Here is a 24,131-nt window from a genome sequence, read left to right as displayed (position 1 = left end):
TAAAGTTGCCAAAGTTCTCTGGGGAGGATTGCCTGTTAAACCACTCTGAAAATTGTGTCTCTGTGAGGTAAATATGTGTGTGTCTCCTCATAACCCTCAGCACCCTTCACAAACTACCCATCCCAGGATTCTCTGGGGAAAGCCATGCCTGTTTAGTAGAATAATATTTGAATAAACGTCTGGTGTGAATGAGAGAGGAGAGAGAGAAAGAGGCCGGCTGGCCACGTGTATTTTTTGCCCAGGCCTTCGCTCAGACTCCTGCTTTCCTCGCTCAGCGCCGGAGTCCCGTTATCCTTGGTCTCCATGGTAACAAGAGGGAGGGCGAGAGGAGGAGAAAGTAGGACGGAACTTTCACTCTCTGGTCACCTGACCAGGCTCTGCGGGCCACGTGATCCCGTTTCCAGCGTCGCCATTTTGAAGCGGTGATCCCTAAAGAAGCAGGAGAAGGAGAAGGTGGAAAAGGAGGGAGTGGGGAAAAAAAAGAAATGCATTAAAATCCCTTTGGGAAAGGTGGGTGAGAGGGCAGCGCGGTGAGGTGTGGCCCGTTGGGGGGGGAGAGGGGGTTAAAAGTAGGCAGGGATGAGGATGAAAGACGAGGCGGCGGCTTCGGTTGGAGCTTGAGCGAGAGGCGCTGCGGGGAAGGCGCTGCTTTCCAAGGGGTCCCCCGGGCAGGAGAGCATCTACTTGATCGGGGTCTCCCTTCCCAAGGCTTTTCTCTTAGCCCCTCCTTAGCAGCAATCAAGAAGAAGAGGCTTACAGATTTTCGGCGAGTGACGTTTGTGTGGGTCGGAGCCCCCCTGTCAGATGCTTGAAGCTTTATCTGCACTTGGCGGATCCATCTATCTGTTTCACACACATGGGTTCTCTGGGGTGAGGGGATATGTAGGCAGTGGGCCAAAAGGTAAGAACAGAATATTTTGCGGTCTTTCGCCCTCGTTACAAATGGGACTTCCCCTCCCTCTTTGTGCCGGTATGGGTAAGGAATATGAAATCTGCCATATAAGGATAACGTTTCATGCATGGAGTGCATGACAGCTTATGCCACAGCGAATCTGGTAGTACTGAAGGTGCCACTAGATTTTTCTCTCTCCTTTTTGCTGCTGGGAAGATGATTATGCTTTCCTAGCAGATTTCTGATCTCTTCCCCACAACTAGCCCCCCTTCTGGAATTTGCCCTGGTTGTAGGGTTTGCTGGGGAAAGCTTCCTTGGCAACATTGTGGCATCGTGTGAAGAGGTGAAGTTCCTCTTCTCTTGGTCCCACTGGGATATCAGTCCCCAAGTTCCCTGTGCCGTTCTTTGGGGAATTCATTTCTTGCTTCAGTGTGTGTGTGCTTTATATGGGTTCCCCAAAGAGCCAGGTCCCTGCTCTGCAGTCTAGAATTTTTACACACATCCTTAAGAGTGTTGGAGCATCCGTAGTGTCCCTCTTTAGTGCTATTACTGCCCCTGAAATGCAGAAGAGGATTTTGCTTTTCTCTGCTTCTCAGATCCAGCTGTTTATATGCGTAGTTACTGTCTTCAACCTTCCTTTCAGCCAATGAGTTGAAAGCCACCCTGAGGCTCTCCAAGTTCCTTGATCTTTCAAGCTTCAGCTACTGTTCATTATCATTACCAGCTATAGAATATACTTTCTGTAGTACTTTTTAGTATAAGTGTTTCGTCGTTCTTAACTGGATTCTCACAGCAGGTTACAATGTAGGGGATGTAGCCGAAGGCTGCTCCCTGGCTAAACTGGAATTTTAGAATTCCCTTGTCCTATTCCAGTCCTCTCTGTTCATTCCATTGATCTCTTTTCACTCTCCCTTTAGAGCATCGGTCTTCGCCTGATGGGTTGGGACCCTCTATTGGCTCACAGTCTGACCTAAGGTGAGTTATGACAGCAGTGCTAACATCATATAGAAGTATGGTAAAAAAAATCAAGAAGTGTTTCCTCAAGTGCATTTTAAGGCTAAAGGTGGATTCCATGTCTGAAAAGACTGAAGGCCATGGCTGTGAAGTGTGCACAAGCATGTTCCTTCAGAGCCATAATGTCAAGGTGAAGATTTTATTTGCTCTTCTTTCCCCTAATCTTCTAATTTCAGTCTATTTGTTTCCCACACCCATCCCACACAGCCCTCCTGAGTCATAAAGCTCAGAATATGATTCTGCTTTCCTGTCAGTTTTCTGATCTCCGCCCCACAACCGGCATGCTGAACATTACAGTTCACTGCCCACCTTAAGGGTAAAAACAACCCCATGGTTAGCCTCAGTTGAACTGTCACATGCGCAGGGCTGTACCTCAGTGAAGATTTGTGTATCTCATTGAAGCTATAAAATGCTAATAGAATTGGAAACCCTATATCTGGTGCTCTGCTTTCAAAAGGGTTGCAAGTGTATTCTTGACACTAGAGGTTGCAACAAGTGAACATCTTATCAGTCTCGGCCCTTTTCATTACAGCATCAATAGTATGTATCTCTAGATTAAACAAAAAAGTTCTCTTTCTTTTGTGGAAAGTGAAATATTGCTGATAAAGATTCATTTTACAAGCATAGTGTCATAAAACTGTATGGCTTTCTTTTCTGCTGTAAGCATTCAGAAAAAGTGTGCCTGATTACTGCTAGATATGTTTTTTGAAATAAAAGATATGGTAAATTGCTCGAAGGGAATGCTTTTTAATCTGCTACTGTAGCTGCTTTTACTTGCAAGATATTTCTTTTAGGATGCTCTTGCTGTTAAGGCTGGATGAGGGAACTGCTGGTATAGTGACTGTAGGCATAGTGGTGAAATATATGGGTCTGTCTTCAGGATATGCAACCCATGCATTTACCTTGAAGGGAATCCGGCTTTAGATCCACCTTGCCCTGACTAGCAGTAGTTCTCCAGTGCTTTGGCTAAAGGTCTTTCCCAGCTGTGTTATCTGAAATCCTTTAACTGGAGTCCCCAGGAATTGACCCTGGGAACTTCTGCATGCTAAACATATGCTCTGCTGCGGAACCATGGCCTTTCCTTGGATCCTTTTTAACAGTGGCCATTAGCTACCACATAGTTTTCTTAATTGCCTCTGAAATTTTGGACACAATGAGAAGACATGATTCACTAGAAAAGACAATAATGCTGGGAAAAACAGAAGGGAGTAGAAAAAGAGGAAGGCCAAACAAGAGATGGGTTGATTCCATAAAGGAAGCCACAGATCTGAACTTACAAGATCTGAACAGGGTGGTTCACGACAGATGCTATTGGAGGTCGCTGATTCATAAGGTTGCCATAAATCTTGATCGACTTGAAGGCACATAACAACAATTATAAGTACATCATATGTAGTTCTCTAATAGTTTCCCCCCCCCTTCCTTTTATCAGGTAAAGTGGCTACAAGAAGATTTGGGTTGAGCAGACAATGGGGAAGAGGCTGTTTAACTCTTTATTTCCCAGACATTTATCCATAACTCTGCCTACCTCCTTTCCTTCCATCCCCACTCCCATTTTTCTCCCAAACACATAAACGATATAAGACCCTCGTATCTTTCATCTCTTGTGAAGAAAAGCAGTTTGGGGGAGCTCTGATTTTGAGTGCATGAAAGACTGGAAAGGAAAGGTCCCCCTCCCTCAACCACCAGTCCTCTACTCATCTTGGTCACTTTACCTGATTTTTTTTAAAAAGCCGTCAGGGCGAAAAAAATTTTTTAGAACTTCACTTAAAAAGTATTGCACCCTGTGTTAGACAAGAGATTGTCAATGTTGGTTTTATCACCTCTTTCTAGTTTGGCAAATGTTGATAATCACCAGAGAAGGGATTGTTCTGTGCAAAAAAATGCAGCATTTTTAGAGACCAAAAAATGCAACACTTTTAGAGACCAAAGTATTGCGTGGCACTGTAAGAGACTAAAAATGCACTACTATATATGCCTACTTAAAATTAAATCCCATTGAGTTCAACAGGGCTTAGTTCCCAACAACTGGGTATAGAATTGCAGCCTAAGAGCATTACCCTGAGCATGTTTACTCTAAAACAAGTCCCAGTGAGGTCAATGGCTTTTATCCAACTAAGTTCTACTTAGAGTAGTCCCACTGAAATTGATGTATCTATGCTGGTCATGTCCATTAATTTCAGTGGGTCTACTCTGAGTAGAACTAACATTGGATATAACCCAGCAGATTTTCTCTCTTGTAAGTATGTGAAGGATTACACTTTAGGGGTTACTGTATCTTGCACTTTTATTGGCAAAGCTCTGCGTCATCATGTAACAATAAATGCCTTACGTAAGGATGCACATTTTGAAACTTGAACACTGTTCTAACACATGAGAGAATATTTGATCAGCACAGCACTTGTTGATTTTATTATTAAAATATTCTACTGAAGTGTGGTGTTGTTGTTTTTAAAAATGCTGCTTTCTCTTCCTTTATAGACCCAAACCTTTGTCATTTTAAATCTGCCTGAATCTCAAGAAAGATCTGTCAACTGTAATGTCATCTTATTCCCAGGTTGCCATTCTGTTGTCATTGCAGTTTTAACTAAGTGAAGGCACATGTAGCTGAAGACTTCTTTATGGTTTTCACACTATTGGTGGTGGTGGTGTGTGTATGGGTAATTATTTGAGCTTGTTTGATTGGGTAGTAAATCATTGCGCAAATGAAAAGCATTCCGTGCCAAACTGAATTGCTTAGAGATTTTTAAAGTGTGAAATACGCAGCAAATTTTATTTAGCTTAGTTTGGAATAGTCAAGAGAACTTTTTCAGTCTTGCAGTCATGTTTTTGATCAGCTTCTGTTTCTAAAATGCAAACTTGCATTATGTGGTTTGAACACAGAACAACCTTTTCACCATAAACAAAACTGTCTGAAAATCAGTCAAAGTTAAAATGAAGTAGCATATGTAATGTTCTTGCAGATTTGATAGATGTTAATCATTTGTACAGAGCTTTAAACTGTCGTCTGCTCAATGGTGGACTCATTCTCATAACTTCAGTCTGTCTCAAATTAATGTTCTCTTTTCACAGTTTACAGCCATGAACATTTTCAATTAGCTATGGAGAGGGAATTCCCAGGGCACTTGCAAGAGATCAACAGACAGATGTTCAGAACAAGGAAGCTTTGCTTCGGTGCATAGGGATGACTTCATCCCTAATAGCCTCTGCTAACAGAGCACAAGCACTGCTGGGACAAGTGTTGGGGTTGGCAAGGGGGAGGACTAGTTCAGGTCCTTTTTCCTCCTGAACAACCACTTTGGACAGACAGAAGTCTGGTAAGAATGATAGGTACTTTATGTGGAATATCACTTCCTTATTGCATAGGAATGCCCTATTCATGTGTTAAGATGCATAGCAATTTTTAAAAGGGGATGGATAGCTTCTGCGTATGTATCATTGTTAAAAGTGCATGTACTTATTAGTGATCACTGAGGAGGCAATCCATTTTGTATTCGTAGCCTGGAATTAATTTCATAGGTACTTGAGAGGGCTAAGTTATGACTCTTCATCATAAATCTGTTTGATTGTCACATTTATGTCTTTATGTTCCCTAATAGTTGTAACAACAATTTTATATATTTTAAATTTTAGATATTATGGAAGAAAGCAATATTGCAGCAGTAGTCTCAAATATTGGGGAACAGTCCACTGTATTGATCTCTGAAGCAACCTCAGAAAATGGTGAAGACCACAGAAAGTGTAATCCTGATCCACTAATCCAGGTTATCCAAAAGCTAAGCAAGATTGTTGAGAGTGAGAAGTCACAAAAGTGCCTTTTAATAGGGAAAAAACGCTTGCATCCTGATGTGTCTCTGCTGTCACTTGACTCGCAAAACCTCCCAGAGAGCCCAGCTAAACCCATTGAACTGCCTGCCCTGGGCACAATAAATATAGATGATTATTATGTGACAGACTGTCCTCCGCAAAGTAAAAGGAAGGTAGTTTGCTACCAGTGCAGTCTCTGTAAATCGCTGTCTCCCACTCTTCCTCTATTAAAAGAACATGTGAAACAACATGGCCAGCAGAAGGAAGTAATACTTATGTGTTCAGTATGTAATTTTGCCAGTAGACGCCTGGAAGAGTTTGAAGCTCATGTCAGGCATCACCCAGCGAACAGTGACAAAACCCAAACTCTGTCAAAGGAGCCGCAGTGCATAAGTGTTCCTAGTACCACTTTGCATAACCCAGTGGAAAGTTTTGTCAAAGCAGGCACTGATCAAGTGGCACAGCTCCAGTCTCCCTGTCTGACTGAGAAGGGGAGGAAAAAATGGTACACTTATGAGCAATATGGCATGTACCGATGCTTAATTTGTAGCTACACTTGTGGTCAGCAAAGAATGTTGAAAACGCATGCCTGGAAGCATGCAGGTGAAGTCGATTGCTCATATCCCATATTTGAGGAAGAAAATGAGCAAGCTACATTGCTGGATCCTGCTATATCGGGTGTTCCTCGCAATGTGGAGGCTGTTGTCCTTTCGCTAGAAAATAGCGAACTTGGTCTCTGTAGTGACCAGGCTGTCCAACTCCATATTTGTAGCTCTGACCAAATGATGTACAAACCTTCGCCAGCAGAAACACCTATAAAAGAGGAGGCAATCTTAAATCAGTCAACTGCACTTTTGCCCACAGGCAAACTGTTAGAGGAGACTCTGTCGGATGCAGATCTGGAACAAGATAATTTGATAACTGATAGCTTGCTTTCCTCTGCCCAGAAAATCATTAACTGCAGTCCAAATAAAAAAGGTCATGTTAATGTCATAGTGGAACGTTTGCCAAGTGCTGAAGAACCTGTCTTGCAGAAGCCTTACTTGATAGACACTGACCTCGAGGCTGAAAAGAAAATAATCTCTGAACAGAGTCGAATTGCACATGATGGACCAGGGGACGTTTATCATATGGATAAAAATTCTGTTGAACTTGAAGAAGTAGTAATTGGATGGAGCAGCACGGAGAAGAAAGATGGCGACTTAAATCCTGGCAGAGCCAAAGCCGTCGATGAAAATGCACCTCCAACTAGAAGAAGAACAAATTCTGAGTCCTTGAGACTGCACTCGCTAGCAGCTGAAGCTCTTGTTACGATGCCTATCAGAGCTGCAGAGCTGACCCGGTCAAGCCTCAGAGCCTTTGCCGAAGTAAATTCTATAGGTTCGGAGAACACTGGGCAAAGGCAAACTGATAGCAGCTATGTAGCTCATTCTAAGCTGGTAACCTCCCTTAAAACAGAGGAATTGACAAGCTTAAACCAAACTGACTGTGCTTTTGTGGAAATACAGAAGGATAAACCAGAGTTAACTGAAGGTCCCATTAAAATGGGCATTAGCATGTCGCTGCTCACTGTAATTGAAAAACTGAAAGAGAGGACAGACCAGAATGCCTCCGACGATGACATTCTGAAGGAGTTGCAAGACAATGTACAATGCCAACCTGCAATGGATGCCAGTGTGCTGGGGAGTAACCTGGTGGAATACATCCCTAATGTGGATCGCCCTTTCCGGTGTCGCTTGTGCCACTACAGCAGTGGCAACAAGGGGTACATCAAGCAACACTTGCGGGTTCATCGCCAGAGACAGCCCTACCAGTGTCCAATCTGTGATCATATAGCAGAAAACAGTAAGGATTTAGAAAGCCATATGATCAACCACTGCAAAACCCGAATGTACCAGTGTAAACAATGTGAAGAATCCTTTCATTATAAGGTGACGTATTTTGGCATTGTGTTTGCCATTCTGACTAAGCACATAGAAATCTGGATGGCTTAAGTGAACCAGGAGGTGTAACTTGTCATAACAAACTATCTGGGGTGGCGTTGCAAACAGTCTATGGTCAGTTGCCAGAGAGGCCCCACTGAGAATGCCAGCAGTGGAGCTTCTGATAATGCTCAGTACCCCTGCAATGGCCTTGGAATCCATGACTGGATTGTTTGTCAAAACCCATAAAATTAATCCAGAAATGGATCAAGGAAGCATCATGGTCAGAACTTTATTTCTGCCTCTTCAAAGCTAGAGTTAGCCCTGTGGCAATAAGACAGGTAGATCTTTGATTTTGGCCTATAGACACATGCATTCAAAAAATAAAAACAGTTCAGTGTTTCACTTCAGTGAAATCCCCCTCTTAACCCAAGGGGCATGCCCTTTAACATTTGAGCATCTAATCATCTTGCATATCTAATCATTCCTGTGTCTGAAGGACGTAATGATTATATTTATTTTTATACCTTTTTTCTTATAATGGCTTAAGTGCTGTATAATAAACCATATAAATAGAACAATACCAAATACAATAACAAAGTTAACAATCAGGTTAAAGCCTAAAAATGAACACTTCTTGTAGTGCAAGGGATATGTGAGATGGGTATTTTTTTCTTGAGAAAAAACTTTTCAACTTGCCATCTAAATATGAACAAGGTTGGGTGTGACTATTTCAGAGAGGAAATCATGGACATAATGAAAAGGTCCTTCCCCCTCACTGCTTTATATAACTGTTCTGCCATGTGGGGGATGCAAAACACAAGTCTTGCCGCAGATTTTGGTGGGTGGAACCGTGCAACACTTGCCTCTATTAGACCAAATAACTTGTAAATTTAGTCTGTTGCATTTCTCTGATTCTGCAGATCTCACAGAGATTTGCGGAGCAATCCAGCTCAGGGGAAACTGGCGTAAATGGTGTCGGCACAAGAGAAGCCGGCATAAAGTTCTGCCGCATCCAGTTGCCATTCAGGAGCTTCTGGGTTGGCTAAACATCAGCTCAGCTGGAAGCCATGTGCAGGGACCAGAAAGAAAAGGCCTGCTGTCTCAAATACCTCTGCCGGGGAGTAAGCCCTCTCCATTGACTGATACTGTATTTATTTTCTTAGGCGACCGTTTTCCCAGTGTAACTTTTGCCTGAATTGGGACCTGCAGCAGCACTCTGAACGTTAGTTGGATGTAGACTAAGTTCCCGCTCCTGAAACACCCCATTTTCAGGACTTAAGCCAGCTTCACTCACACCAGTCTGGGCTGAACTAGCTTGGACCAGCTGAGCCAGGCTGAGGGACTTACACTGGTGGGTTAGAGATCACATATCTTAAACTCTTTTTAACTCTGTCTTGATTGTATTGTCATTTTGTTTTGGCCTCTTGACACATAAGTAATTACAGACAATGCTTGACAGGAGAATAACTACAGAGTTTGGTACGGAGAATTGACTGCTCCATCTTTATACCTTTTTTAAGATGGTGTGCTTTTTTGTATTCCAGAGTCAGCTGCGAACCCACGAGAGAGAGCAACACAGCCTTCCAGATCCGTACTCAACACCCTCATCTGACAGCCTAATAACGTGTAGCAAAGTGGATGAAAGAGTCGGTACTGTCTGTCTTTTTCACTCACTTAGTGATAGCGTTGGGGTAATTTTAAAAGATGCAGTCCGCATCCTGGAGGTTACCGGGAGTCTGTGATAGTGCTCCATACAGTGACTTGAAGATAGCAACGGCTTTTAAATTTTCCCAATCGCATCTAGTATTTGAGCAACAGCACCACCAGGAATATGCAGCATTGGTATGCAAATAATCATATAGAAAGTTCAGGCAACAGATATGGTAAGGAGCTGTTACATGTAGCACCCACTCCGTGGAGAATCACAAGAGGGGAAAGCTTTTCAGTAGTGTCCCTGTAGGGCTTTTGATCACTTGATAGTGTAAGGCAGCCTTCCCCACCCTATTGCCCTTTAGTTTGTTGTTGTTGTTTTACTACAACCTCCATCATCATTGGCCATGCTGGCTGGGGCAGATGGGTATTGTAGTCCAAAACATCCAGAGGGCACAAGGTTGGAGAAGGGTGGTGTAAGGCTTTAAAATGAGGCAAATAAGGTATGAAAAGAAGCTTGTTCCTCCCGTTGCTACTGCTCACACAGAAGCTGGTATTCTTCCTGAAGAACCTCTGAATCAAAGGGAAATGATACCAATTTTTCTTGATGATGCATTCCTCAACAAAAAATAAATAGAACACCTAAGCCCTGCCTGAACTCTTAATGTGGGCTTTTATTTTAAAACCTGGAATTAAAAGTATGACTTGACTGAGAATGTTCTCTTTTTAATAGCATTCATTAAATGAAAATTTAAGCTTTCTAAAGTATTTTGGAAACTCTTTGCAATCAAATTATGACATGATTGCAAGAAGGAAGCCCTCTTGTCAAACAGATGTCATCTCTATAAAACAGCCCAAACCCAAGAAGTTTATGGCATAGCATCTGTTTATATATGAGTTAATCTGAGCGGAAACATTTGTTTCATGTTTATGAAATGATCAGCGCCCCTGTTCATCACGGCTGTGCTATAATGTTAAAGGGATCTTGCCACATGTGATTGAATTCTAAATGTCTAATAATGTAGGACGATTGTCATAACATGCATTGCAGGAACACCTGCTTTTGCTGTTAGATTGAAATCTGTTGTACACCACAGGGTTTGCTCTTCCTTCACTACCTCACCCGCCCCCGCAAGAGCACACACGCAGAACACACAAAAGATAAAAGCAGTTCCTAAATCCAATGTCCTGAAATGGAGATAGAGAATTGTGTTTTGTAAAAGAACAAATCTAAGTTAGTGATACAATTGTGTGTAAAATGTGGTGGTAGTGACTAGACACTTACCACTAGACAATATATTTTTATTTACCCACAAATTATTCAGTTTAGTTAAGAAAAGGCTTAATTACTTGCCGGGTTGGTCCAAGCCAACTTGGCATCCTAAGCCATCCTGGATCCTGTGTGATCCAGGAGCGAATCCCAGGATCCCTTGTAATGTTCTAGAGCAGTGGTCCACAAACATTTTTTCCACAGACCACTTGAAAATTGCTGAAGGCCTTGGCAGACCACTTCATGATTTTTCTGACTCTAGCAATTATAATGCCCTATGTTAGGTGCTGTGTGATTTTTAACTGTATTTTTACAGACATGCTGTGGACCACTGGTGGTCCACGGAACACAGTTTGGAAAGCCCTGTTCTAGAGGATGCTGGGATGCAGCTGTTAGGATCTTGAGAAGCACCTCTCAGATTGCAGGCTGTATTAGGTGCCCCTAACAATAATACCACCCCAAGGAGCGGTTGCTTGTGTGGATGGCCTGGATCTGGTGCTTTATATGAAAATGTAAAAAATAATCCTAAATTAAATCCCTTCCAAAATAAAAGCAGCAGACTAGCTCAAAATGCATGAACCAAAGTCTCCACAACTGTTTTTGTTAGTATTGAGAGGCTACAACTTAATCAGGATAAACTAGATTATACTGAAATAGAATCTCTCTGTTGAAGGAAGTTATTTCTAAAAATCACATTGTGTATCTTATAGGGGATAGGATTTCAGTCCAGAAACTTTACAGATGCGACATTTGTGATTACACAAGCACAATGTATGTTGGTGTGCGGAATCATAGACGGATTCACAACTCTGATAAGCCATACAGGTTAGTATCAGCTTTTTCCAGTTGCTCACAGTTGGGATTTTTTGCTTGAGAGTTTTCTTGTGTTTTTTTTTAATGGGTTTTCTTGCAGTTGTCAGTTCTAAAGATAGAATACTGTGGGTGATTTGAAATAACCTAATTTTGAAGAAGTGCATCATTTATCAGTTCACTCTGACAGTCTTTTTAGAATTCACTGACCTTCTGCACATCATTACATAAGCATCTACAAGTCATACATACCCATTTTTATTGAAATACCTGGTAGGAAAGTTATTAAAAGAAGTAACAGCAGAACTGAAGGAGAGCATGCTGTGGCCTCAACCATCAACTAGAGAACTAACAGCTGCTGTGTTGTGATATGAGAATGTTGGGATTTTTTTTTAAAAAAATCTTTTTTTGTAAGCAGCCTAGAGAATTTGTCTGAAAAGCGAGGTATAAATCTTCAAAATAAATAGTAAACCCATTTATTTAATCAATAACTTTTTAAAAAAATCTCAGATTTTTCAGAAAATGCCACGTTTGCATGATACTTGTGAAAGTTTCATGTTCTGAACTTTCATATGGATTGAGCTGTATTGATGGAAACACATGTTTTTAAGCAGTCAGCTGAAACTGTTGGCATTTTCACCTGAATAGCAGCCAACTTCCATTTACTTGACAATTGCACCAATAGGATTCCAGAATGGATTATAATTGGCCAAACTTCCTCGGCATCCTGCCTATCTTAGAGATTGTATTAGCAAGAAGCTAAGGTTGCTGGGGATGTTACTTTGTCTTTCTTCAGGTGTCGAGTGTGTGACTTTGCCACAACAAATATGAATAGTTTGAAGTGCCATATGAGACGCCATCCACAGGAGCATCAGGCAATGCAGCTAATGGAGCAGTTCAAGTAGGTAACTAACAGCTTGGCAACACGGAAGCAGCTGTGGTCTTGTTCCATGGACGAATAGTTGGGAGTTCTTGAGCTTTCTCTATAGATCTCTCACAAATTGCTCGGTAAAGGTATCATCTATAGTCAGCACCGTCCCTAGGCACTGGGAAGGGGGGCAGTTGACCCATGCCCCGCGCTCCAGGGGGCCCCGCACTTGGCGATGAGAAGCTGGGATGCGGCGGGGCTTTTTCTTTTAAGTCATGCAGTCTCGCCAGCCACCTCCCGCTCTTGGGGAATCTCCCGCTCTTCGACTGCGTGCCTGAGCAGTTTTTCCCCTCTCCGCTCATCAGCTGTGAAGCGGGTGTGCGTGAGGCTTTTAGGCAGGAGGTTTGAATCCCCTGCCTGAGTTGCTTCCTTGTGCTGCCTGCCGCCCGCTCATGAGCTGTGCAGCGCATTTACAGGCAGCGCTTGCCGGCTTATTCTGGGTGGGAGGTTTGAAAGAGAGAAAGAATGTGGGGGGCCCCAACTATGCTTTTGCCCGGGCCCCGCACAGGCTAAGGGAGGGCCTGTCTATAGTGCCTTGCATAAGTCCCCTGACCAATGCTCTCATATTACTGAATTACAAACGGTACATTGTAATTTCATTCTGTACGATATTTTATCTGGAACACTGAAACTCAAAATCAATTACTGTAAAGTGACATTGATTTTATGTTGGGAAATGTTTGTAAGAAACATAAAAAACTGAAACCTGTTGCTTGCATAATTACTTAACCCCCACACATTAATATTTGGTAGAGCCACCTTTTGCTGCAATAACAGCTTTAAGTCTTTTGGGGTAGGTATGTGCCAGCTGCACACAGTGTCAGAGGGATTTTGGCCCATTGTTCTTAGCAGATTTGCTCCAAGTCGTTCAGGTTGGCTGGATGTCACTTGTGGACTGCACTTTTCAAAGTGTGCCACAGATTCTCAATGGGATTGAGATCAGGACTTTGACTGGGCCACTATAGGACATTCACCTTCTTGTTCTTGAGCCACTCCAATATTGCTTTGGCCTTGTGCTTGGGATCATTGTCCTGCTGAAAAGTGAATGTCCTCCCAAGCTTCAGTTTTTTAGTGGAGTGAAGCAGGTTCTCTTGCAGTATTTCCCTGTATTTGCTCCATCCATTCTTCCTTTGATTTTAACAAGATGCCAGTCCCTGCTGATGAGAACCATCCCTACAGCACGATACTGCCACCACCATACTTCACTGTAGGGATGGTGTCTTGAGGAATGGGCAGTGTTAGGTTTGCGCCACACATAGAGCTTTTTGGCAAAAAATTAAAGCGCTATCTTGGTCTCATCTGACCACAAAACCTTTTCATACATCGCAGCTGGGGCACTCTCATGCTTTCTGGCAAACTCCAGATGTGCTTTCAGATGGTACTTTTTGAGTAACGGCTTCTTTCTTACCACCCTCCCATACAGGCCATCATTATGCAGAGCTCTTGATATGGTTGACTGGTGCACCATTACTCCACTCCCAGCCACTGAACTCTGTAGCTCCTTCAAAGTGATTGTTGGCCTCTTTGTGGCTTCTCTCACAGCTCTCCTTGTTCGAACGCTGAGTTCTGAGGGACGGCCTTTTCTTGGCAGTGCCTCGGTGGTTGATCCAACTGTGCTCACTGGGATATCCAAACACTTGCATATTATTTTGTACCCTTTTCCTAATCTATGCATTTGTATTACATTATCCCTCACTTCTGTAGAATGCTCTTTGCTCTTTATTTTCCTTCAGATCCACAACCTGACCAATGATCCTTTAACAGTGGGGTTTTTATCCTGACAACGTGACAGCAACTTTAATGGTTCACAGGTGGAGGCCAATGAACAGGGCAATTTCTTTCATCTGTGTAAACTGGGAGCTTTTACAGCACAGGGGTTGAATACTTAAGCAAGCAACAGGTTTCAGTTTTTTATGTTTCTTACAAACATTACCCAACATAAAACCAATGTCACCTTAACGATAATTGATTTTGAGTTTCAGTGTTTCAAAATAAAATATACAGAACGAAATTACAATGTACCATTTGTAATTCAGTAATATGAGGGCATTGGTCAGGGGTCTGATTACTTTTGCAAGACACAGTATGTCTTTGTACCTTACTGCCATTTGAGCCTGGTATTCTGGAGGCTCCAGGCAGCAGATAACCTAAATACATGTTCTAGAGCTTTGAAAACCATAGGTGTCTCCCTGAATGTATGCGACTGCAGTCACTAAGTGGTGAGGAAGGTGTGCTATGTACCAGCTTAGTGCACATTCTTACTGGTACATTCCAAGGCTGAATCTTTAAATGTACTTTAAACATTCTGGGTGTGGTTCCAATTAACTCCAAACTAAGTAGGGCTTAGAGAAGAAAAGTTGGAAGTTGATCTGTACTTAATTATTATTTTTGGACAACTTGATTATTTTGTAGAACTAAGCTGTTATTGAACATAGAGACCACCCTCATATCAGGTCAAATATGCCCATCTATCCTAGTACTGTCTACTCTTTGACTAGCAATGTCTCCCAGGATATCCAGCAGAGGTCCTTCCAAGCACCTGCTACCAGATCCTTTTTAACTGGAGATGCTACAGATTGAACCTGAGGCCTTCTGCATGCAAATCATGTGCTGAGCTATGGTCCCTTTCTCAGCTCCTCTGAGAAATCTAATTAGGAAGGGCTAAGGATAAATGTGTATACATTTAGATATCTAGTAATTCAGCAGAATGGTATACTCTTCCAACTCATCTAGAATCTAGATAAGCTGGAAGATGAGTGTACCCATTCTGCTGAATTCTAAATCCAGTCTGGAGGTGGCTGTTGTTCTAGTGCTTCTAACCATATGTTAGATCCTGAGAATGTTTTGACATACATTTCTTTCACATGTACAACTTCTCTCTTTATTCCTTCGGTGTTCATTTTAATTGCTAATATTACATTAATGTTGCCTAATAAAACTTGGATTAGTTCTCCATGTTTGACAAAATTTATTTTTTAGCTTTAGATACTTTTTGGGATAGAGGTCTAGTACTTAAACATATCACCTAAAAATGTAGTACCAGCTAAACCAAATGGGGATAGGAACTGGAGGTTGTTTTGAACATTTATAACTTGACAAGATTTTGGGCAAGACATATTGTTTTTCACTTGTAATCACTTCTGCTGCCTCGTCCTCTTTTTCCCCCACAGATGTTCCCTTTGTGGATATGTGTGTAGCCATCCTCCTTCTCTAAAGTCTCATATGTGGAAGCACGCAAGTGACCAAAACTATAACTATGAACAAGTGAACAAGGCTATTAATGATGCAATTTCACAAAGTGGCAGGTGTGTGTGTATTTTAGACTGATTATTCACATCTGTAATACAGGGCACAATCCATCAATTTGCACAACATATCAGTTATTTCACAAAATATAATTACTTTCGAATGTTTCCCTATTGGCAGCTCCCCAGATAGTTTGGTGAACCAATGTACTGATACAGAAGGTTGATGCCAGGGACACTGAATGTAGTTTCCCAGCTGGAAGCTCTTGTGCCAAACCTCCAACCTTCTCTTTACAGTTGAGAGGACTTAGAGCTTTGCTGCAGTGGTGAAGGGGAGGGAAAGGGTGGCGTCCAAGTGAGAGATTTTGTGAGGGAAATGCAAATACTAATGTTTGCATATATTGACCTCTGCAAACATATCCTTCAAAATAATGTTTAAATTTTGTGTAGTATTACAGCTTGGCACAGTAGAATTGCCGTTTACTCAGAATAAGTATATATAAAAAGGTAAACCACTTTCTTCCTTCCTTAGGTTCCCAGGTCAGCTATCTGGGAAGGTGATAACCGAAAGCTCTGAAGACAATTCATTTCCTTTGTCAAGCAACTCAGAGGGCTTGTCCTTTTCAGACTCCTCTAACCAAGCTGCTAACAGAACTGCGAGTTCTGATGAAAATCAGAATCCTACTTCCACAACTAATACCTCATGCAATTCAGACAAAACGGTTAGCCTGCACCATCCTGGCACAGAATACTGCGTCCTGCTCTTCTGTTGTTGTATCTGTGGATTTGAGTCCACCAACAAAGAGAACTTGTTGGACCATATGAAGGAACATGAAGGTGAAATCATAAACATAATTCTAAACAAGGACCACACAGCAGCTCAGAGTGTAAGATAGATGACGCTGCTGCTTTGAAGGATTTCTTAAAGTGCTATTTTCTTGTGCTCTCTAAACATTACCTGAACTACTTGCTAAAGAGCGAAAAACCGTAAGTAAAAAATACAGTGAAATGTCTAGATGTTGAAATCTTTGTATCCATAAGAAAATGAATTATTTCACAAGCTCTTGGAGTAACTAAACAGTAAATGCTCCATTTAGGGTAAAGGTCCACTGAAACCATTATCCCCTGCCAACACAGCCGTTTTCAATGCCTATTACTAATCCAAAGCCTGGTCATATAATAGGAAATTCACACTAAGGCATTACTTTAAGGGGTTCAATCTTCCTGCCTTGAAACTAGGGTGTCAGATTCATTTCAGGTAAACTAAAATAAAACAAATTGCATGACTGACTTCTACATATGAGCATCTAGTTTACAAAGCAACAATTTCCAGAGAGGGGGAGATTGAGCACCTTCTTAGGTCTTATAGTTCCTAGTTCAATTGCTGCTTTTTCTTTTTAGCGAAGATCACAGGTTCTGTCTGTTCTGCTGCTACATGCAGCATAATATAAGTTGCTAATTATTTGGCTGGATTTTTCCCCCTTTCAGTATGAGATGCTACAATAAAGAGATGTCTAAATTTGTCTTGTTAGACCCGAATCATTCACCAAAACTTTATATATAAAAGCAGTCATTTAACTAATGGTATTTCATTTCAGTATGCTACAAGTGCCATAACTGAGAGTAGCAGAGAGGGTAGGAACAAATGGTCTTTGATAAACTTTGGACCAATGAAAAGAAAGGCCTGTCTCCTTCATCAAATAACATTTAACATTTCAAAATCCAATTACTTAGGTGCACTGAAATCTGATGGAAGTTACCATAAACAAGCTACTCTTGTTGTGACATTGTTATAAACTGGCGGCTAAAAGTGCTGCATTTGCTTGATGTACTTGCTCACCAAAAGGAGCTCTTTTCACACCTTGATAAAACATCTTAAGCTTTTTTTCTCTTTTGGTTGCAATTCTGAAGAGAGGCTGCTTAATTACCATTGACTTCCATGGAAGTTAAAGAAGCCTCTCTTCAGAACTGCAGTCTCCAATGTTATTTTTGGTCTTGAAATTAGTGTTATGTTTCATTTGGGTGGAACCCTCTCCTAGTTCCTGCCATGTCATTGCATTTCCCTTTACTCTAGTAGTTCATGGCTTACAAATAGATTGTATGCAAGTAGGAATTATTTTCTGAGAGCTTATGTATTTATTATCTATTTATACATACATACATATATACATACATATATACATACATATATATATAGATATATATATAGATATAGATATAGATATATATTAAAAAGCAGAAATAAGCTTAGAAGCTCACCGTTTTCATGGTGCTACTTGAGTTTGGGTATCTCCCTCCCCCCTCCCAACCTTTCTGGACTGTGAAGCTGGACAAATGGGGAAAATTGTGTTTCATCTTTCAAGAAACTTTAAATGCTGTGAAATGCAGAAATATTTCAAGGCATGTTGTAAACAACCCAAACTAGATTTTTTCTCCATCTTGGATTATTTTATTATTTGTTTCGAAGTTAGATGCATCAGTACATTCTTTTTTAGAAGTGAGTGTATAAATTCACTGTATAACCTATCGTTTACAAGAATATTTCAAATATGGGATTGAAAATGTGGATGTTTTTATGTTCCTTAAGAATAGAACGTATAGGGGGGAAATGAGAGGGAATGTTTAATATTCAAGGTATTATAATTCACTTTCTTGCTATTAACTCTTTTAAGATTTGATTAGAATTAAATCAGTCATGATCTTCTGGCTACTATTACCTTTTGTATTCAGTCCCTGGATCGGTATTGTATCGTCAGCATGGACTTCTGATGTGCTAGGAATAGGAAATTATTGGGCAACTATTTAATAGCTGAGATTATACAAAGTATATCAGCATTCCACCTCCTATCTATTTCCTGCAATTAGTTGAAAGCTTGGTGAAAATTACCAAATTACTCCATTCATTTCTAATTTATCATTTCAAAACCAGTGATGGCTCTTTGCCATGAACCTTTATTTTGTTTTTTTCCCATGATGGATCATGCCTGTCTGTTACACTACAAGAAAATTGTGAAACTACATGCTTATAAAACTAAAGATATCTTATCGAAGTTAACCATCGGTTTTTAGGCATGTAAAGCTTTTTGTAAGAATAAAATATGTGAAGAACAATTAAAATGAATTGGCAAGGCTAGACAAGATATGTGTATTCAGCACGTTCTTTTCCTACCGTTTTGTACATGTAATTTTCCATTACTGTTAAAGTGGAGTATTTTTTAAAAAACAAAACCTAACTATAGCCTCAATACTAAAAGTCCGATATCTTCATTTGCACAGGAAAAACATCCTTCATACTGACACTTTTTTCATTTTAGAGTCCACGAGTTCTCATCAGTTCACTCCTCAAATTTAAACACTTGTCAGGTTGAAGACTTAAGGCAGAAACCAGTTTATTGATCATGTTATCTATCTTGGAAAGTGCTGGGATGTGATCTGTTTGGATTTCAGGATATTTTGCTTTTTGTATAAGAGCACTTTTTCAGACATAGCAAGTCTTCCCTCTCTGTTTTAGGACTTTAGTAAGATAAATGCTAGGACACATACTGCTGGCTATAGTGGCTGTATATAGCCATTTAATTTATGTAGAAGCGGATTCAGTTATTTGAATTTCAATTCAGTCTTTTCTTTTGGCTCTTATGGTTCCATTTATGGGCATAAAGCTTCCATTTATACTTCTGGATATAATTCCAATATACCCTTGCTTGGGAGCAGATTGCATTGAGATCAGCTAAAATAATTCCCAAAGAGATGTGCTGCAAATTACATCCTTACAATGCAGTGTTCATACAGTTGTACTTAGTGGGGAAACTAATGGATCAGCATTCACTTCTTTGGGCTGGTTTAGATTAATGTGATACAGGCTAGTAGGTGGGAAGGCACAAGGGCAATGGGATTAGACCCATCCCACTTTTGGGATCGACTGAGCATCGAAACATTAAAAGATAATACTTACATAGGACTTGCAAACACACAATTCAATGAATGCAGGTCCAAATTATGAGCGTGTTAATCTAGGAAATGTCAACCTGTGTGGTTTGGGCTTTTATGTATTTGGGCTGTATGCAAACATTGTGTCCAGTGGATGGACATCTCAGCAGCTTTAGAGGTAAAGTAAGCACTTATGGTATGTGGGACGAGGTGATCTCCCCATTCTTGTCCTCCATCCTGGTAGACTAAACCATATTTCATTTGTCTTAACCAGCCCTTTGACTATAACATAAGCAACTTAGTTGGAACCGTGCTATTGGAATCAATGGGAATTGCTTCTAATTAAGTGTGGCTTCTACAGCTTCGCCAGTAGAAGCTGGCTTTCTTGCAGTTCTAGGCTAGAAAGACAGACTGAGATTCAGCCAGTTATTGCATTTTAAAGCACTTATTTAATCATTTAAAACAAAAATGTACAGTTGGTGCTCAAAGTAATGTTAAAATATATTTAATAGAAAATGGCATTTGATATTCATGGGCATGGGTACATATATTTTTTTAAGAAAAGGAATAGTAATACTGTGGCACTGCTTTTTATAGCCAAAGTATAAAACTTTTAGAAAACTGACATGTAAAATACTGCAGATATCTCTCTTGCTGTCTCTTATTGACAGGGTGACTTATTTTATAAGACCTTTTCCCGCACATTAAGCTGCATGCCTTAAGTTCTCTCTAGGATTGTCTTGTTTGGAAACTTTGTAGTACTACTTTGACTACCTTTTGAAATACTGTACATTGTTGGAATAATTTATTTTGCTTTACAGAAGTTTTTGTCATGTATTGACTAATTGTATTTTGGTAATAAACTCCTTTGTTAAACACATCAATACTATGCTCTTGATTGTATAAATTGCAGAACTGAACACAACAATGTTAGCTTGCTTGTCAGTGTAGCTTTGCTATGTGTTTAAAAATGCACCCATAGTATCTAAAGATTGTTTTCTCTCTCTCAGACCTAATGTATTGGATAAAAACCTGAGTTGTAAATCAGGGAATTTATAAATCTTAGTGTATAAACTCCCTAAGTGGTCTGAATTGCTTGTCTATATTTCCCTAACGCTCCCCCCACCATCTTCCCAATACGAGTAACCAATTTTAGAAGGTGGTTCTAAAGTATAGCTGAGATAATACATAATAAAAATTTTAAACACCAAAGCACTATATAAATGCTACGTTACCGACCTTCTCATCAGTATGATAGTCTTGCATAACTTGCACCCTCTCCTAAAAGCCATATACTACCCATGTATGGTGTCCCCCCCACACACACATCTTTAATAAACCACCTGTTTTTATTTGCCTGCATGGGACAACAAAAGCCAAGGAACATATTGAAGATAGTATGGGTTTTGTGAGCTGTGTTCAGCTATGGGTCATTACGTTGCCTAAGCTAAAGGATATGTTTCTCTAGTGATTCTAATCTAATTTAATGCTTTACTTTCATGTAAAATAGTCAACTTTTAACAGCCTATGAGCTGAATTATAGTTGTCCTATTACAGGATTTGTTTAGCTAACTTTTTTTAAAAAAAAAAACCTTAATTGGGGCATGTATAAAAGCTTTGCAATATTTATAAGAACACATCACTACTGTCTACCTACCATACTAACTTTTCAGTTTTTCCCTACATATAAGGCAGTCTACCAAGAAAAACTAGATTGGTCACGGAGAATGAGAATACCAAGCAAGCCGGATCCTCTGATCAGTATTTCCGTGTCTTGGGTCAAGCTCTGACAAATAGAACATTTGGCAAAAACTGGTGTGATACAGTTCTATTTCATTGGAAAAGGTATATCCTGCCTCTCCCCCCCCCATACACACACACAAATTAAAAACTATAACAAAACAAAATAAGCAGTCTAAAACAATCAAAATGGTTTATGTGAATTCCTATTTTAAGGAACCTGGACGAATGAAATAAACTTGACCTGGCATCCAAAAGCTATTAATGGCAGAGCCAGGCTAATCTCCTTGGCAGCAAATTCCAGAGCCAGGATACCTCTTGGAGACAATCCTCTGGTAGCCACCAAGCTAATCTCTGAAGAATATTAGAAATCCAATGAATAAAGAATGGTAGTAAAACATAGGAGAATTTCAGGCAATTAAGTTTTTAAGTCCTAGCAATACTCTGCTACTTACCACTATACATTTACAGGCCTAATTCTGATCTAATAGTTCTACATTTATATCCTGCCCTTTCTCCCAAAGAAGCCCAGGGTGGAAAACAAATTTAAAAAGAAAAGCATACTAAAAGCAGTTAAAAACATTCCAACACACAATAACAATGAAAAACATTCTAAAGCAGAGTTAAAAACATTCTTCAGGTTGCCATCAAATGCCTGGATAAACGAGAATCTTTCAAATTCCTCCTGAAAGTGAATAGTGATGAGAGAGAGATGCACCTCACTGGAGAGGTCATCCCACAAAATGGGAGTCGTTACTGAAAAGGCCCTGTCACAGGTCAGTGCCAATGGGACAGCACTTTTTTATTCATTTACTTATTTATTGCATTTATATCCCACCCTTCCCAGAAGGAGCCTAGGGTGGCAAACAAAAACATTAAAACATCTTCAAAAATACATCTTTAAAACATTTTTTTAAAAGCCTAAAAGCAATTCCAACATAAATGTAGACTGGGATATTGTTATCTACTTGAAAGGCTTATTGCAAGAGGAAGGTCTTCAGTAGATGCCAAAAAGATAACAGAGATGATGCCTGTCTAATGTTTAAGTACAGGGAATTCCAAAGGGTAGGTGCCACAACACTAAAGGTCCGCTTCCTATGATGAGATGGTATCTGCAGGAGGCCCTCACCTGCAGAGTGCAGTGATTGACTGGGTATATAAGGGGTAAGGGCAGCACTACCAGCAAGACCTCACCTGCTGATAGTAGGGTCCAAGATGGTTGATACTGGGGAAGGTGCTTTTTAAGATACTTGGGTTCCAAGCCATTTAGGGCTTTGTATGCTAGTAAAAACACCTTGAATTGGGCCCAATAGTTTACTGGCAGCCAGTGCAGAGCTTTCAGGGCTGGTGACGCATAGTCCCATCAGGCTGCCCCACTTACCAGCCTAGCAGCCTCATTCTGCACTAGCTGCAGCCTCTGGATCGTCTTCAAAGGCAGCCCCACATATAGCACATTACAGTAGCCCAGACAGAAAGTCGCCAGAGCATGGACAACTGAAGCCAGGCTATCCCAGTCCAGGAATGGCCATAGCTAGCAAATCAGCCTGAGCTGGGCATAAGCACTCCCAGCTACAGAAGCCACTTGGGACTTTAATGACAAGTTGGACTCCAGGAGTACTCCAAGACTACAGTCCTGTTCTTTCAGGGGGAGTACAACCCCTCTCAGAATAGGTTGGAAACCTAATTCCCAGACAAGGGAACCACCTACCCACAGCACATCTGTCTTATCAGGATTCAGTCTGTTTGCTGGCCCCCATCCAGCCCACCACTGCCTCCAGACACTTGTCCAACACCTTCACAGCCTCTCCTGATTCAGATGAAATGGAGAGATAAAGCTGCATGTCATCAGTTACCAATGACACCATGCGCCAAATCCTCAGGTGACATATAGATGTTAAATAGCATAGGAGACAGAATGGACCCAAGAGCCATGGAGCCAAACAACCATCTTATAGTACTGTACTATTTTCTGATAGTGGCCTTGCAGGTAGGTGCAGAACCACAGCAATACAATACCTCCAACTTCTTCAGTCCCTGCAGAAGGGCACCATGCTCAATGTTGTCAAAAGCCACTGAAAGATCAAAGACAACAAACGGTCGCATTGCCTCCATCTCTCTCCCGACAAAGGTCATCAATCAGGGTCATCAAAGCTGTCTCTGTGCTGAAACTAACCCAGAAACCAGACTGGAATGGATCTAGATAATCTGCTTCCTCCAGGCATGCCTGTAGCTGGCCAACCACTTAAGTGATCCTTGATACTGCAGCTTTTCCTGCCGTGTTAGGGTTGCCTCCATTTTGTAGCAGGGCTCCTGTATCTTTATGAGCTGCAGAATGACAAGGCAAGAATTCAAGACGGATGCAATTATTGGTTTCTGCCTGTTCCACACAAAAATGTAGTAACAATACTTGCACTTCATAAATGCGCTCCCCAAGTGGTCTGACCATGCAGTCTCTCCCCCCAAATTGTCCCATAACCAATGTGGAAAAAGCAACATTATTTTAATCCTTACAGCTTTGCATTCAACTACAGTTGCCACAATTTAATTTGGCGAATCGTTGGTGGCCAACCTGGCATTTAAATGAGCAGGAGCTTGTTGAAACTCCAGTGTAATTGTGGGTCTGTAGCAACATTGTTTTAATTATTAAAAATTGAGGGAAATGTCCTTATCTCATACGGCACTAACAGAACATTGAGAATGATGGTGATGTAGATTACACTGCATCAGCAAAGATGAACTGATTGATTTAATCCAGGGGTGGAGGCCCCATTTCTTGCTGAACTGCAACTCCCATCAACCCCAGCAAGCATTGCCAATGGCCTGGGATGATGAAAGTTGTAGTTCAGCAACATTTGGAGGACCAAAGGTTCTGCACACCTGATTTAATCAATGAAAGTGGGAACTGCATCCTTAGGAATGAAAG

At 40.9% G+C, this 24,131-nt stretch overlaps 1 protein-coding gene across 9 annotated transcripts; it reads left to right on the top strand.

Moving 5' to 3' along the window:
- The first annotated feature begins 388 nt into the window (after positions 1–388).
- On the top strand, positions 389–20,322 carry ZNF507 (zinc finger protein 507). Of its 9 annotated transcripts, none has more exons than XM_061593878.1 (10): positions 390–510; positions 1,810–1,867; positions 4,388–4,463; positions 4,979–5,223; positions 5,540–7,644; positions 9,183–9,288; positions 11,269–11,383; positions 12,165–12,269; positions 15,467–15,601; positions 16,074–20,322. In XM_061593878.1, exons 5-10 carry the CDS (start codon positions 5,545–5,547, stop codon positions 16,435–16,437), a joined length of 2,925 nt encoding a protein of 974 aa, XP_061449862.1. In that variant the 5' UTR covers positions 390–510; positions 1,810–1,867; positions 4,388–4,463; positions 4,979–5,223; positions 5,540–5,544; the 3' UTR covers positions 16,438–20,322. The 9 variants fall into 9 exon arrangements, with proteins under 9 accessions (XP_061449870.1, XP_061449862.1, XP_061449864.1 ...); XM_061593884.1 differs by having other exon boundaries at positions 422–453; XM_061593880.1 differs by lacking the exon at positions 4,388–4,463.
- The last annotated feature ends 3,809 nt before the right edge of the window (positions 20,323–24,131 follow it).

This window comes from Rhineura floridana, chromosome 13 (genome assembly GCF_030035675.1).
Source record: "Rhineura floridana isolate rRhiFlo1 chromosome 13, rRhiFlo1.hap2, whole genome shotgun sequence".
In the NCBI taxonomy this organism is placed as follows: domain Eukaryota; kingdom Metazoa; phylum Chordata; class Lepidosauria; order Squamata; family Rhineuridae; genus Rhineura; species Rhineura floridana.
The sequence above is the reverse complement of the archived record's forward strand: the minus strand, read 5'-3'. Positions and strand labels throughout refer to the sequence as shown.

Excerpts from the sequence above, each read along its gene's own strand:
- ZNF507 (XM_061593877.1), top strand. The coding sequence starts at position 5,545 with ATGGAAGAAAGCAATATTGCAGCAGTAGTCTCAAATATTGGGGAACAG. Across the intron at positions 9,289-11,268 it reads CAAAGTGGATGAAAGAGTCG|GGGATAGGATTTCAGTCCAG; the intron begins GTACTGTCTGTC and ends TGTATCTTATAG. Across the intron at positions 11,384-12,164 it reads AACTCTGATAAGCCATACAG|GTGTCGAGTGTGTGACTTTG; the intron begins GTTAGTATCAGC and ends GTCTTTCTTCAG.